Source organism: Gobio gobio (genome assembly GCF_949357685.1).
Source record: "Gobio gobio genome assembly, chromosome: 20".
NCBI classification, from domain to species: domain Eukaryota; kingdom Metazoa; phylum Chordata; class Actinopteri; order Cypriniformes; family Gobionidae; genus Gobio; species Gobio gobio.
Genome location: NC_137113.1, coordinates 3,354,006 through 3,372,304, shown reverse-complemented (window position 1 = coordinate 3,372,304; position 18,299 = coordinate 3,354,006). Strand labels below are relative to the sequence as shown.

Below are 18,299 nucleotides of genomic sequence, written 5' to 3'. Positions count from 1 at the left end.
CTAGACTAACCATCAGACATTTTATAAAAAAAATAAACATTTATATACTTTTTAACCTAAATGGCTCATCTTGCGATGCTCTGCGATGGCCACGGATTGCGTAATCCTGTCTGAAAGGTCACGTGACGTAAGCGGAAGTGCCGCCCCCATGTTTACAAAGCGCTCGTGTGAAGAATAATACAAACATCCTTCAGCAAAACAAGGTTAAACAGCGATGTCGGACGATTTTGAAGTTTTTTTGTAAAGGGCGTTTGTATTAGTCTTCGCACGTTAGCTTGGGGCGGCACTTCCGACAACGTCACGTGACCTTTACGACGGGATTACGCAATCCGTGGTGTCGCAGAGCAGCGCAAGATGAGCAATTTAAGTTAAAAAGTAAATACATTTTTCTTTTTTAATAAAATGTGGCTGATGGTTAGTCTAGATCAGACTCTATTCCTCTGGGATCGGTCAGAGCCTCTGAAGCTCTTCCTCTGAAACTGCATTGATTTGGATCTTCAGACGTTGGTTCCCACTGAAAAATCCTGGAATGTTTTCCTCAAAAAACTTCATTTCCACTGAAGAAAGAAAGACATGAACATCTTGGATGAGATGAGGGTGAGGAAACTATCATGAAATGTCCCTTTTAATCCTTTAAAGGATTAGTTCACCCAAAAATGAAAATAATGTCATGTATTCCTCACCCTCATGCAATTCCACACCCGTCAGACCTGCGTTCATCTTCTGAACACGACTGAGCCTGGTTTTCAACTAAATATCCAAATAAATCTAAATATTAAACTAAATTAACCATATAAACTAAATTACTGATCTAAAGCCCACACTGTCACTGTATGATAACTGAAATGAGCTGATGACATCAGCGTTTTCTCCAGAATGGCTATACAGCTGAATAAAATGATGCTGCATTATTTTCCTGTTTAACACTGTAAAGCTGCTTTGAAACAATCTACATTGTTAAAAGCGCTATATAAATAAAGTTGATGATGATGATGATGATGATGATGAAATCTGAAGGCTCAGTGAGGCCTGTGTAGCCAGCAAGGACATTTCCTCTCTCAAGATCCATGAATGTACTAAACACATATTTAAATCAGTCCATGTGAGTACAGTGGTTCAATATTAATATTATAAAGCGACGATCATATTTTTGGTGAGTCAAAAAAAACTAAATAATGAATTGTGGTATTCACATGGACTCACCCTGTACTCACATGGACTGATTTAAATATGTGTTTAGTACATTCATGGATCTTGAGAGAGGAAATGTCATTGCTGGCTACACAGGCCTCACTGAGCCTTCAGATTTCAACACAAATATCTTCATTTGTGTTCAGAAGATGAACGGAGGTCTGACTGGTGTGGAGGGTGAGGAATACATGACATTATTTTCATTTTTGGGTGAACTAACCCTTTAAGTGGAAGAATGTTAAACAGTGAAACGTTCCGGCAATGTTCTCAAAGTTATGAACTAACGTTCTTCCAGTAACATTAATAGAACATTCATTCAATGTTATCTGGTCTTTGATAGTGTTCTCAAAACATTAGCACAAACATGTTTTTTCCCTGGTATGTTTTATGTGTTTTATTTTTTTTAAAGGTGCAGTGTGTAATATTTTTGAGGATCTTTTGACAGAAATGCAATATCATATCCATAACTATGTTTTCAGTGGTGTATAAAAACGTTTACGATGTTTTTATTACCTTAGAATGAGCCGATGTCGGAGCCGATTGGCCGAAATAACTTTTAATGGGTAACCTGTTCAGAGCCTGATTACAATTCTTACAAAATCACGTTTTGTTTTTTGTCGTTTAAATTGTGTTAAAATAGTCTTGCAATATACTAGTATATAACCAAAGCTATAAGTTGAGAAATCAAGCATATCTCGTCCTTAATGTTTTTTTAGTTAGCGTACGTTCTAGCATAGCATACAGCTACCCGATTAGCTTAGTTTATACACCACGGTTGCACCTAACCTTCATTTTAAAAGCCCCGCTTTAATGTGTATACAATAAAATAAAATAAATTCTGTTGTATTTATTTTGTGCACCTGTTCTGTATATTTTATCCAATATAGGTACATTACTATGTTATGATTTTGAAGGTATTATTACTTAGTTTATCAATTGAAATAATTTACAATATGTTAGGTATGTTATTAGCGGACACTATTTCACAGGAGGACACGATTTCTCATGACACCATTTCTACCTAAACACACCACGGGTCCCTTACAGTGAAGCCGCCATTTTGTGCCATGTTTCTACGGTGGCCCTAAAGGGACAAACTTCTCTACAGAGAGCTAGCTACTCTCTGCTGTCTCACACAATGACATCTTTGTCCTGTGTCAGCCACCGTACTTCTCTGTGTGCTTCGAAATGGAGGGGTTGTGCGGTCGCAAACTCACCACTAGATGCCGCTTAAATGTACACACTGCACCTTTAAATGTTAGCAAATGCTTTTTTTGTTAGCTGGACTATTACGTTGGAGTTCCCATTGACTTTCATCATATGGAAAAGCAGCAGAGGAAAGAGGGCAAGCACATGAGAACAGAGTTATAGATTTAGCATGAGCTATCCCTTTAAGTGCCCAATATTGGAGCGGTCACTTTAAAACTCCAGACAGATTGAACAACAGAGAGAGAGTCAGAATGCTTGTGTACATGCATTGCCCAGATTTAACAGGTTGGAAGGTTTGAGGTTAAAAGTAAAAGCATTCTGTTTGGCAAATATCCCCGTTTTAAGAGATATCGGTGTTAGAAATAGAAACAGCCACAGATGAGATTCGATCTGCCGTTTTAAGAGGGAAAATAGTGATGCACAGGAGGAAACCTCAAGAGCCATGTTTAGTCCAAACAAACTCTCACGCTGGACTGATATGAACACCACGCTCAGATCTCACATGAAGAATTATCAATAATAAACACTGCATGAATAATCAGTCATGTTCATTTGAATATATTTACAAAAGAGTATCATTGTATTCATGAAGTTAATCTTTTTTTATATTCACATAATTATATTTTATATAAAATAGACAATAATACTAATATAAATAGTTAGTATCAAAATAATATTTAATATCAAGTTATTTATATGAAAAGCATTGTATAAAAGCTTTACAGTACATACTACAATTAATAGCAAAATCCATATTTGAAAAATTATTATATTAAAATGAATGTTCATTTACAAAATCATATTTAATTGTATTGATATAAAGGAATACCATACTTTTTTATATATTTATATAATGATATAAATGTATTATGAATAGTTCATATCAACATAATATTTTAATATTAATATTTTATTAAGTTATTAATATAAAAAAGATTAGTCTTAAAACGTTAAAACTAGCCTATAAAAGCATTACAGTACACATCTGTTTTTATCAACTTTATGAGAATTAATATTATTAAAAAATATATATTAATATTACATTCATACTAATAATTCATATTAGTGATATCTTATTCATATGTAATGTATTGAAAAATAATTATATTCATTTATATGAATTAATAAGTAAATATTAATATTAAAATATAATTTTGATATTAATTATTCTTATAAAATGTATTGAAAATTTTAATTATATTTTAATATGAATATTTTCTTATTTATTCATATACATTAATACAATTGATATTAATTATTCTTATTAAATTGAAAAAAAAAATAATTAATTTATATGAATACATAAGAAAATATTAATAATACAATATAATTTTATATGAATTATTCATATTCAATTTATTAAAAATTAAATTATATTTTAATATTAATATATTGTTATTTATTCATATAAACAAATACATTAATTTGCATACATTTATAAAATTATATTTTATATAAATTTAATATGAATAATTCAAATCAAAATTATATTTTAATATGAATATTTTATTAAGTTATTTAAATAATAAAAAAAGATAGTATGGCAATATGTTTGGTCTTTTCAAACATTTCAGTTGAGGTAATCACTTGTTTTACAAACGTTAATTATTAATATTACATTCATACTAATAATTCATATTAAAGTGATATTCTAATATTCATGTTTTCTTATTTATTCATATAAATGAATACAATTGATATTAATTATTCATATTAAATGTATTGAAAAATGATTGTATTCATTTATATGAATAAATAAGAAAATATTCATATTAAAATATAATTTTAAATATTACATTGATTAAAAATACAATTATATTTTAATATTAATATTTTATTATTTATTCATATGAATTAATACATTTATTTTTCATATATTTATAAAATTATATTTTATATAAATTTAATATGAATAGTTAATATCAAAATTATATTTTAATATTAATATTTTATTAAGTTTTTTAAATAATTTTAAAAAAGATAGTATGGAAATAAGTTGGTCTTTAAAATGTGCAAATAAGCAGTGAATCATCTCATTTCTGTGTGCTAATGTGTCCTTAATATTTTGTGTTGTATTATGTATGAAAGTCATAAATCCCTTGAATGGCTTGTATATGAATTGTGTACGACTGAAGCATGCTGACATCATGACGGCGTGTCATATCATATCTCAACCCTTCACAGAGTTTGTTTGGAGTGTGGGTGGGGGTAAATTGGGTCAGGTCTTCTAAAACCGCAGTCAATCTACAAACAGAATAACTTTGTACTCCCTAATGATGGTTCCACTTCTAACATGACATAAGCAGAACTAACAACAGCATCTGAGATACACACACACACACACACACGCCAAAAACACATCCTTCCATCAGACGTTCGGATTGGGATTGAAGCAGAATGAAGGGTGTGTTTTCCAGCTCTGGTTGTCAAGGATACAATGATTAAGGGCCAATTATTATGGGATTTCTTCTATTTATTTAGATTGTTTTTACCAATCCTCCGAGAATGAAGAAGACCATGAAAAGGCGTCCGAGGGTAGTTTTAGCACACACATCTCCGTAACCCACTGTGGACATGGTTACCATGAGCAGGTACACACACTCCCAGTAGGTGAGAGGTTGGGAATTTTGGAAGCTTTCCCAAGGATCCCCTGAGTTTTCCACCTGTAAACACAGCAGCAGCAGCAGCAGGCTCAGTATTTCTCTCATGACTTCTCCAAAGCCCTTCAGGAATGAGTTCTCCACGGCTGTAATCTCACCAGATGAATGAATCCTGCTGCCGTCAGCCATGTGCTTATGAAGATGGAGCACAAGTTCACCAACTTTATGGAGTTGCTAGAAACACAAATGTCAGAAATCAGCTCACAAATGACGCACCATACACTTTTGAGCAGTGCTCATTCTGACAGCAAATTTTGATTCAGTTTTAGTCGTAGTCTTTTGACTAAAATGCCATTTAGTTTTAGTCATATTTTAGTCACCTGAATTGTTTTTAGTTTTAGTCTAGTTTTAGTCTCCTAAAATCTAATGAGTTTAGTTCAATTGTAATACATTAAGCATTTGAGCGTTACATAACCGACGGTCACTTGAACTGACATTTTGACATCATTTTGTTTTTGACATTAAAAATACACGAAAGAGCTCGATTCACTTTTTTGTTTATTTTTTTAAAAACATCTATATAGTTTTATAACTTTGTATTCCTGTTTTAGTTATTAGGCCAAATCAGGTTAAGCTAAAGCTTCAAATAAGTTTAACATTTATTTAATTTCAAGTAATGAAGTAAATGATTTTAGTGAACCATTATAACCCTGATACTTTATTGAATATGTGTCAAATGCTGCTCTTTCCTCCTGACTATGAATGAAATGGGAATTAAATTAAATACAGTTTATTGTGTAACCAAAAACGAATATATAATGCGTGACTTTTAATTATAAACAAGCTCGAAATACACCGGGACTCTTATTTTGAAATGTATATTGCAGTTGCAGGATGCTTCAAGTTCAGATGAGGGAGATAAAATATTGCTGCGTCCCAATTCGCATACTATCCGTACTAAATAGTATTCGAAAAAAGAATTAGTATGTCCCAAATCTTAGTATGTTGAAAAGAGTATTCCAAAGATTCCCGGATGGTCTACTATTTCCGGTCAGAATCCGAAGTGCAGATCGATGCTCACTCTAACGGCTGATATTACCCACAACCCATTGCGAGATGGATGAGGATTCCCTTAGAACTACAAACACGGATAAAAAGTGTTAAAAAACTACAAACATGACGGTTATGCGAGTCCGACAGAGAGGGCTAGATAAAGGGGTTTGAGTGAGCAATTATCAGTATTTAACCTGACGAAAATATATTTATTCAGTGTTATCCACATTATATTTCACCTGCAGCAGCATTGAGAACTTTTGTAATGATACGTTTGGCCATTAACTTTGCAAACACATGAGGGGAGTCTCTGCATTAAAGACCCATGAATGGCAGATCTACATTTCTCTCCGATACGGTAGGAAATAAAACTGAATGTGGAGGATTTGAACTGTGACGATGATTGACAGGGCAGTTTAAACAGTGATGGGATGCACGTAACTAAGCAACAGAGTCCGTTAAAGATGACGAAGTAGTACATCCCAAAGCTCGCATACTCTTCTGCTACACACTCAAAAGTATGTACTTTTTCTTCACAAAAAGAGTATACTTTTAGGTCGTAGTATAAGAAGGCGAATTGGGACGCAGCCTATGCATCATTACAACCGTCTAAAACACATTACTATATAAACATGGTAAAGTAAACACTGTCATTATTCATCAGCATTAGTTCATAAACAATTGTCTGGCATAAATGTGTGTTATTGATTGATTGATTGTTTTCCAGAGTTTAGATCAGCTCAGATCAAATGTGCTCATCTGTGACACAACATCAGATCTGACTGCATCTCTTCCCTAATCGTCCCTCACTAACATTTTCCTCTCGTTTTTATTTGTTGACGAAAATGACAGTTGATTTTCATCATAGTTTTTGTCATCCAACACTAGTTTTTATTTAGTTATCGTCTCGTTTTCATCAGTGAAAAAAGGTTGTTGACGAAAATTATTAGTCAACAGAATTAACACTGGTCATGAGTGCTCAGCTGTGTGTATGAGGTTATTTATCATATTGCTTTTAAAATGCACACATCCCAGTAGTTAAAGTGCACTTTTGCTTTCAGTGTAAACTCACTAATCGCACTATTTAGGCATAGAATAGTGCATAAGCACATTATCCCCCGGTTTCACAGACAATGCTTAAGCTAATCCTAGACTAAAATGCATGTTTGAGCTGTTTTAACTGAAAGAATCTTGCACTGAAAAATCTTAAAATATGTCAGTGGCATTGTTTTGTCTCAAGATGCACACCAGTAATGTTTTTTTCTTGGGCACGTTTATAAAAGTTACTTAAATGTCCTAATTGAACTAAGGCCTAGTCCTGGCTTAGTCTAAGCCCTGTCTGTGAAACCGGGCCTATATGTCATTTTGATTTTAAGCTAAATACTTTTATAGATAAACATCCTCTATTTGTTTGCATAGACATGAAATACTGATTTTAACAAACAACAATTTTATATACCGATATTTGTCATTTGCCCTCTTATGTGAAATTTTAAATAAAGTTTAAGAGCATTCGATCTGTGTCACGAATCTTTCTACAGCGTCTGGAAGGGCAGCCAGAGCGAATTTTGCTAGGGTTGCCACACGAAATATGGAATCGTCCCGTATTTACAGGCAAAATGACGCGTCCTGTATCGATTTGTCCCGGCAACGTCCCAACCGGTGGAGCGGTCAGAGACAGTTAAGGGGTTAAATTACAACACAGCACTTCAATAGAACAGACCCTGATAACTAAATATTCGGCTGTTTCCATAAACTGGTGTTTTTTTAATAATACTGGCCAATTTTAGTGCAAAAATCAGTTGCGATGGTTGTGACAGAGTCTGTTCAGTAGATCTGACCTCTCTCCGCCTCAGCTTGAGGGAGATTATTCATTATGTGCTCAATAAGCTCTCCTGACATCTGTGATAAAGATTACAGCTAAGCTGCAGGAAAAATCATATTCATGTGACAAAATATATAATATAATGCATTAAAAAATATATATAATATAATAAATATAATATATACATATAATAAAATATAATATAATATATTAAAATGTATATATATAATATAATATAATAAATATAATATAATACATATAATAAAATATAATATAATATATTAAAATGTATATATATAATATAATATAATAAATATAATATAATACATATAATAAAATATAATATAATATATTAAAATGTATATATATAATATAATATAATAAATATAATATAATACATATAATAAAATATAATATAATATATTAAAATGTATATATATAATATAATATAATAAATATAATACATATAATAAAATAAAATATAATAAAAATATATAATATAATATAATAAATAAAATATAATATCATAAAAATATATAATATAATATAATTAATATAATATAATAAAAATATATAATATAATATAATTAAAATAATATAATTAATATAATATAATATAATATAATATAATATAATATAATATAATATAATATAATATAATATAATATAATATAATATAATATAATATAATTAATATAATAAAAATATATATATAATGGTAATTTTCTGTTAACTTTACAGACACTTCCTTTAACTCTTATTCCTTTAACACAATGCAATTAATGCAAATTACGGGAAAAACATGAAACATAATAGGCATATTATTTATCATCTGTGAATTTACGCTTTCATTCTCAAAAAAGAAAATTGAGAAGAAAGCAAATCTGGACACACCATCTGTGAATACACACTTTAAAAGGAAAAGCTGCAAAACAGGGATCATTTAAATAATTAAAACTATTCAAAACATTGAAATAAAGCTGAAATATAATCTAAATATAAATATTAGTTATAAAAACGTAACCTTTTTAAAAAAAAATTTTTTTAGAAGTGTTGTCTTTGCAATAAACTGAAATAAGTTGATCACTACAATTATTCAATGGAAATACATAAATAAATAAAACCTAAATAGAAATATATTAAAAATAAGAATAATAAAAATGACAAAAGCACATAATGAAATTACCAAAAAATTGCTAAAATGAACATTAAAAAATAAATAAAACCTAATTCAAAAAATTAATAAAACTATAATAGCACAAAGCACAAGATATAGCAGATGTAATGTCCGTAGACGATATGATGTATAATTTATGATGCTCAACATGCATGTGAAGAATTATGAGTTCATGCGTCACATGCTGCCGGCCGGAGGGATTCTTACCTTGTTTTTAAGATATTTAAAAACTGTAATATTTCTGAAAACTGGATCAGCCTCAAGGCTCGCAAGAACCTCAATCTGCATGAAAGAGCAGAAGAAACACATGAGTAACACACACACACACACACACACCACAGCGCGGTCGAGTACCTGTCAGACGCTCATCCATGTTTAACACACAACAGGAAGCATCCGCACCGCTGGACACACACATCTGGACGGCGTCTGACAGAGCGGCTCAACATCATGACGTAAAGGCCTACATTTGAGTCACATGACCTGGCTCATCATGAACACGTCCATTTCAAAACACACTCAACGGTGTTCTCCCACAATGCACTTCCACACACAGTGTGCTAAACACAAGCAGTTAGTGCTCAGGGTTCATACCGATTATGAACGACCTTTCCCAACGATTAAAAGGTTCAAATGATATTACGAGTCCTCCATAAGATAAGCTCATAAGCTATGATTAAACACACATGAGCTAAAGAATCAAACACCAGTGATTCTTCACATACACTGAGCAACAATACAGAATACACTTTTGAAATTAGATGAATGAATTCAACTTGTTCATAGATACAAAAATGAAATTATTATAAATATTGACAAATTCAGTACAGATTTTTTTATTTATATCTATTGAATTTTTACTATAGTCAGACACAAAATAATGTTTTGGACGACCGAGTTGAATCATGTATAACTTATGAACACTTATTTTAATGTTAAAGTATAAAAATATGTTGGCATAACTTATTGATCTTTTTTTTTTAGAGTGTAACAAAGCTTAGACTTAAAATTTGAGAAATGATCTTACAATCGCAAACTATTTGACATTTGACAAACGATTATATTAAAAAATATTAATATAAAACATAAAAAATGGACTTCAGTATTCCCTGATTTTATGAATATCGATATAAATATCCAATAGAAAGTATTTATATAGTATTTTATAATATTTATAATGACATATAAACTGGCATAGAAAATTATTATATTAAAAAATATTAATATAACATTTAAAAAAAAAATCCACTTCAGTATAAAAACTGACTTCAATATTCCCTGATTTTATGAATATCTATATAAATATCCAATAAAAATATTGATAAAGTATTTTATAATATTTATAATGACATATAAACTGGCATAGAAAATTATTATATTAAAAAATATTAATATAAAATTTTTTTAAAAATCCACTTCAGTATAAAAACTGACTTCAATATTCCCTGATTTTATGAATATCTATATAAATATCCAATAAAAATATTGATAAAGTATTTTATAATATTTATAATGACATATAAACTGGCATAGAAAATTATTATATTAAAAAATATTAATATAACATTTTTTTAAAAATCCACTTCAGTATAAAAACTGACTTCAATATTCCCTGATTTTATAAATATATATATAAATATCCAATAAAAATATTGATAAAGTATTTTATAATATTTATAATGACATATAAACTGGCATAACAAATTATTATATTAAAAAATATGAATATAAAACATAAAAAATGCACTTCAGTATAAAAACTAACTTCAGTATTCCCTGATTTTATGAATATCTTTATAAATATCCAATACAAAATATTTATAAAATATTTTATAATATTTATAATGACATAAACTGGCATAGAAAATAATTATATAAAAAAATATTAATATAAAACATAAAAAATGCACTTCAGGATAAAAACTGACTTTAATATTCCCTGATTTTATGAATATCTATATAAAAATCCAATAAAAATATCGATAAAGTATTTTATAATGATATATAAACTGGCAAAAAAAAATATTATATAAAAATACTAATATAAAACATAAATTGCTTGAATTCACCAATTGCACTTCAGGATAAAAAATGACTTAAATATTCCCTGATTTTATGAATATCTTTATAAATATCCAATCAAAAGTATTGATATAGTATTTTATAATAAAAAGGAAACCGTCCTTCCGTCAGGACACTGTAGTAATGTTATACATATTATATTCTATAGCTAGAGTTTGTGTAAAATCATCATTTTAAGAGAATCAAATGCAGTAATACACTGGGTTGTTTTAACCCAATTTTGGGTCAAATATGGACAAACCCAACTGTTGGGTTAAAAATAGTATTTAAAAAGTTTGTCCATATTTGACCCAGAGTAGTTTTGAAACAAGCCATTGATTTGGTTTTGAAGTGGTTTAGTTTTGTCCCATGTCTGCAGAATGGATGTGTCCAGATGTGCAGCTGGTTCTCCTGGTGGTCCAGCGGTGGGTCAGCTCTTACCCCAGTACCAGATGCTGTGGAAGCCCGAGGCCAGCGTGTGCCGCCCGCCCCGCTCCTCTCTCTCACACACCGGGCCGTGGATCATCTTCACACGGTAGCCGTTGTGGAAGAGCTCGCCGCAGGACTTCTTGCGTCTGCGTGTGTTTTGTAGGGTCTCCGTGCGAGTGGCCCCGTCTGGGCTCCGGTACACCAGCATCTTCGTCGAGATCATGATGAAAATGATCAAATCTGCAGCTTCTCTCAGAGGAAACCTGAACTGAGCGCACGGAAGCCCACCAGACTGCAAAAAAACTGCTTGTGATCATGTAGCTTAGAACAAACCCTTTTTCATCAGGATATTACACTGTAAGCTCCTTTAGGACGGCCAGACTGAAAGCCTGTTCAACATGCTCATCATCTGCTGATCCGCCTCATCAATAAAGCATCAATTACTGCTGGGACACAACGTCTGACGCACCAACAATCATGCATGACTAGATCTTTAACAGCTCCTGAAGACGATCTGATGATCTTCAAGAGTGGCTTATAGATGATGCTGTGAGGTTGCTAAGCAACCGCTCCACATCTGCCTTTGATGTGTTAAAACTAACAGAAGTTCCTCGATCACTTTTAAACCTTTTAAAACCGAACACCTCAAACCAGGACGAAACACACACTTCACACGGACATCCACACACACACACAAGCAACAAAAGGACATTAATTTGCTGAAAGCTGAATGATAATAACTGTAAAGCTGGATGATGTGACCCCGCGACCCCCTGTTCCCTATAGGAGGATTAAAGTCCTTGAAAACAGCCGCAGATATGAAGAACATAAGCTGCGCTTTGACCGAGGACATCAAGCATTAAAACACAGTTTCTCTCTACATACACACACATACTGTTGTTGTTGGTCGGATGTGTCTTTATTGTACATCTTAACTTAGTACTTTTTAAAATTGTATTGTAATTGTTATATTGTTATGTAAAATGTAACTTTTTTACTCTCTTTTAGGATGACATCTGTCTTGGGACTGCAGGTGAAAAATAGCCTTTTGGCTAACTCTGGCATATTGACAGAAATGTTAATTAATATGCACTGTCCCTGTAAATAAATAAATAAATAATAAATACAGGCCTCCCCTCAAATCAAAGTGTGTTTGCAGAGCATTCACTGATAAGTTGAGTACAGTGCAAATATTACCAGCAGAGGGCGGCACTTATACTACATTTACTTATCAAAAATACAGTAAAAACTGTGAAATATTATTCCAGTGTAAATCATCTGTTTTCTATGTGAATATATAGTAAAGTGTAATTTATTCCTGTGATGAAAGCTGAATTAATTTTATTAAAAATGCAGTAAAAATCACAAAATATTATTACAATCTAAATCAGCTGTTTTCTATGTGAATATATAGTAAAATATAATTTATTCCTGTGATCAAAGCTGAATTTATTTGATTAAAAATACAGTAAAAACAGTTAAATATTATTTTAATGTAAATCATCTGTTTTCTATGTGAATATATAATAAAGTGTAATTTATTCCTGTGATCAAAGCTGAATGTATTTGATTAAATATACAGCAAAAACAGTTAAATATTATTATAATGTAATCAGCTGTTTTCTATGTGATTATATAATAAAGTGTCATTTATTCCTGTGATCAAAGCTGAATTTATTTGAGTAAAAATGCGGTAAAAACAGTTAAATATTATTATAAATGTAAATCAGCTGTTCTCTATGTGAATATATAGTAAAATATAATTTATTTCTGTGATCAAAGATGTGTTTATTTGATTTAAAATACAGTAAAAATCACAAAATATTATTATAATGTAAATCAGCTGTTTTCTATGTGAATATATAATAAAGTGTCATTTATTCCTGTGATCAAAGATGAATTTATTTGATTAAATATACAGCAAAAACAGTTAAATATTATTATAATGTAAATCATCTGTTTTCTATGTGAATATATAGTAAAGTGTAATTTATTCCTGTGATCAAAGCTGAATTTATTTGATTAAATATACAGTAAATACAGTTAAATATTATTATAATGTAGATCATCTGTTCTCTATGTGAATATATAGTAAAGTGTAATTTATTCCTGTGATCAAAGCTGAATTTATCATCATTACTCCAGTCTTCAGTGTCACATGACCCTTCACTAATCACTCTAATATTATTCTCTATTACTATTACTCATTATTATAGGATTCGTTGATGAATGGAAAGCTCAAAAGAACAGCATTTATTTGAAATATAAATATTTTCGAACATTATAAATGTCTGTACTGTCACTTTCTGAATAAAGTGTGTTCTGACCAGCTCAATCCACAAACACAAGCTCATTTGGAAAAACAATTACTCCAAACAATTAAACAAATCAATCCGCTCAAATCCTCATTTGGAAAATCACAAATAATCCAGTGATTATTTAAAGGAATCGTGAGGAATCACAGACAATAATTCACAGATACACCAGTAAAAATGGCTGATGAATCGTTCTGTTGCTGATATAGTTTGGGTTTGGCCCTCATAAGACTTCACACACGACGCATGAGAAAACAATCAGAGCTTTTAAACAACAGGAGGGTTTCTAATTCCCAGCATGCCAGAGATCTCAAATCCCAGTGACCTGCGGAATAAGCTGATTGGTGAAAGGGATGTCGTGTTTCTGCCTGATTGTGTTTCAGTGTAAAGACCAGCTCACACCACACACACAAACACACACGCTGGCCACTGAATTGTCAGTCAGGTGAAAACAAACCAACCAACGGCAACAGACAAAACCCAACAAACGTCTGTGTGTGTGGAGTGTCCAGCAGGGGGCGGCAGAGCCCTTCCTCTCATCACATCCTCCTGCAGGGTTTGGGTTTCTACTAGGGATGCAACAATACAGTTAGTCCACGGTTCAATACACACCTCGGTTTTTACCCACGGTTTTCGGTTCGGTTCGGTTCTGGTGGCTTGTCACATCAGTTTTTGTTATTCTATTCTTAGGCGACAGGAACAGCAAGAGGTTAAGGAGAAAAAATACTATTTTTTATTGCAATACTCTTTCTTTATTTTACTTAAAAGAATTGGAAAAACCTTACTTAAACTTAAAACTTTACTTAAATGCTGCTGTACAGCTCTGAGCTGCCAGTGTAAATCTTTATATATATTTATTTTATATTATCCAATTCATTAGGAATGTGTACAAGGGTTTTTTTTAAGTATGAAATTGAATTAATAAATGTAAAAATAAAACACTACATAGACGTCACTATAAAATATACACTGATTCTTATTAAAGCTACTGTATTAAAGTTTTTCAGTCAAGAGCAGTGAGTGATTTTCTCTTTGTCTTTTGATGTTGTATTAACATTAAAGGGATATTGCACTCAAAACTGAAAATTATGTAATCGAGAAATGAATACAGGTTTGAAACAATATTAGAGTGAGTAAATAATGACATCATTTTAGAGGTGAACTGTCCCTTTAAGGACGGCGTGTTTACTATAGGCTGCGCTGCTGTCAATTTAAGACCTGCACGCATCTAATATACAGACACACGCGATTTTACTTTCACTTTAGACATAACCGACTGTGTTTATGTTAACCTTGTGTGTATTGACAGTATTAGCGCAGTAAGACGACTACTTAGTTCAGTATTCACGTGTTTGACAGGCGTTTAGTGCGCGCGCTCTGAAAAGCGCATGTTAAAACCGCGCATGCCAATGAATTCCGGCAAGGCTTTAAAACGCATGCAAATAATGAACTTTTGTGATTGTGAATAACTCTAGTGTTCTGTGAGTATAACTCTACACACTCACGTGTGATGTGAATGTATGTCGCGTTGTTCAGTATCGGGATGGAGGCAAATTATAGAATTTGTAGAAAAATAATGAATTAAATGCGAAACCGAAAAAAACGCAATTCACAAGCGCGTATTGAACCGTGAAGGCCGTACCGAACGGCTCAATATTATATTGAGAATTGTGGCATCCCTAGTTTCTAGCACCCTCTGGTCATAATCTGATGAAATGATGGTGTATTAAAGGTGAAGTGGATGTGTGATTGTGTGAAGTGCTTTACCCAGCCAGCTCCTGTTCAGATACACGGACACAAACACGGGCGGAACGGTGAAGAAGTCCACCACTGAGTTCACCTCCAGCCAGAACCACAGCTTATCATTGGCTGCAATGAACTGTGGAGAGAACCAATCAACACATGCATATCATTAAACCAGTGCTGGTACTGTTAACTAATACAACGGTAATTATAATACAGCTGAAATAAAACTAATCAACGCTATATAGAAATATATAAAAACGTCAAAATCACATGACAAAATTAATACAAATTTAAAATGAAAACCAAAATATTAAAATATTAATAAATACTAAAATAATATAAATAACACAATATTACTAAAATAACACGGGATAAATATAAATAAACTAGTGTTTTTTATTGTTAACTAAAACTATTAAATACAAAAATCGATAATTGACATAAAACTGAAATAAAATAAAGAAAAATATTACAAACTAACTGATCTAACTGAAATAAATAGTACAATTACTAAAACTAACATAAAATAAATATTAAAAAGTAGTAAAAATTATTACAAAAAATCACAACAAAATTACTACAAATCTAACTATAATTAAAATGAAAACAAAATATAAAAATACAAGGTAATTAAAAATATAAATAAACACTAAAATAATATATAAATATTACTAAAATAACACAGTAATACTAAGTGTTATAAGTGTATTTGACAAAAGTCGATAGATATGAAGCTTAAATAAATATTAGAAACTATCTGATCTAACTGAAATCACTACAAATAAAATTAAAAAATGTATATTAAAGACATATTTAAAAAAGACAAAATCACAAAACAAAATACTTTATATACTATATATATGATATATTATACCATATAATTAAACCAGTGTCGTTACTGTTAAATAAAACTAAAAAGAGAAATAAAGCTAAAATAAAATAAAGTAAGAAACATTAGAAACTAACTGAAGTAACTAAAACTAAAATAAAAAAAATAAAAAATAAAAAAAATAAATAAATAAAATAAAAAGTTTTTTTAACTAAAATGAAAAATACAAATAAAAGCTAATTACTAAAATAACATTGAATAAATGCTATAATAATATTAAAATAATGCTGAATAAATACCATAATAATATTAAAATAACATTGAATAAACACCATAATAATATTAAAATAACGTTGAATAAATACCATAATAATATTAAAATAATGCTGAATAAATACCATAATAATATTAAAATAATGCTGAATAAATACCATAATAATATTAAAATAATGCTGAATAAATACCATAATAATATTAAAATAATGCTGAATAAATATCATAATAATATTAAAATAATGCAGAATAAATTTCATAATAATATTAAAATATTGTTGAATAAAAACCATAATAATATTAAAATAATCCTGAATAAATACCATAATAATATTAAAATAATGCTGAATAAATACCATAATAATATTAAAATAATGCTGAATAAATACCATAATAATATTAAAATAATGCTGAATAAATACCATAATAATATTAAAATAATGCTGAATAAATACCATAATAATATTAAAATAACGTTGAATAAATACCATAATAATATTAAAATAATGCTGAATAAATACCATAATAATATTAAAATAATGCTGAATAAATACCATAATAATATTAAAATAATACTGAATAAAAATAATTATATTCTATAAATAAACCAGTGTTTTGTTGTTAACTAAAACTCTTTAAAAAATAAAATAAAACTGAAATAGAATAAAGTAAAAATAATATTAGAAACTAACTGAAGTTTATTAATATTAAAGAAATATTACAAAAAAACTAAAAAATATTTTTAAAAATATAAAAATAAAAGCTAATATTTCAAATATATATTAGTATATAAACAAGTGAAGGGTAAGAGTGTGTGTCAGAAGTGTGTACTGTACATGATACTGTAAATAAACTTACACGCAGGCCAAAGTACAACAAGAAGAAGACGTTGAAGGCCATGTCGATCTGCAGCGTGAAGTCTTTGTCGAAATGCTGACAGGATTCAATGGGGCTGTTCAAACACACACACACACACACACACACATCAGCACGACTGACACTACACACACCATAACATCTCTACATGCACTTTATTCCTGACAGCAAAAGAAATAACAGCAGATTATATTCAGTATCAATTATTAAAGCAATCAATATTATGACTGATGTCTGCTATTATTTGACATGTTTTATATCCCCTAAAGGCAACTGTTGCTTTATTACTTTAATAACGGTTGGCACATGTAAGTTATGTTTCTTACACCACATGGTGTGTGGGTAAGATGAGCCACTTTTATCTTGGTAACTGTTCACTTTTATTGTCGTGTGACCATATATTTTGGAACCACAGCCAGACTGAAAACGAGAAGCACACCTTTACTGTAAAAGCTCATCAGAGGAACATTTGATCATAACCACACATCTGTCCAGCTCTAAATTGTTTATGACCCATATTGGTCATCCATCCATCCATCCATCCATCTATCTGTCTGTCCATCCGTCTATCTATCATCCGTCCAGCCATCCATCCATCCATCTATCCATCTATCCATCCATCCATCCATCCATCTATCTGTCCATCTGTCTATCTATCATCCGTCCAGCCATCCATCCATCCATCTATCCATCCATCCATCCATCTGTCTGTCTG

General features: G+C 30.6%; 1 protein-coding gene across 1 annotated transcript in view; it reads right to left on the bottom strand.

The window, feature by feature from the left end:
- The window catches only part of kcnma1b (potassium large conductance calcium-activated channel, subfamily M, alpha member 1b), a 195,746-nt gene that overhangs the window by 82,749 nt on the left and 94,698 nt on the right, over positions 1-18,299 (bottom strand). The window contains 6 exon segments of the mRNA XM_079846150.1: positions 4,893-5,063; positions 5,159-5,234; positions 9,263-9,337; positions 15,628-15,631; positions 15,634-15,739; positions 17,567-17,660. Of these exon segments, the coding sequence (XP_079702276.1) occupies positions 4,893-5,063; positions 5,159-5,234; positions 9,263-9,337; positions 15,628-15,631; positions 15,634-15,739; positions 17,567-17,660 (526 nt within the window).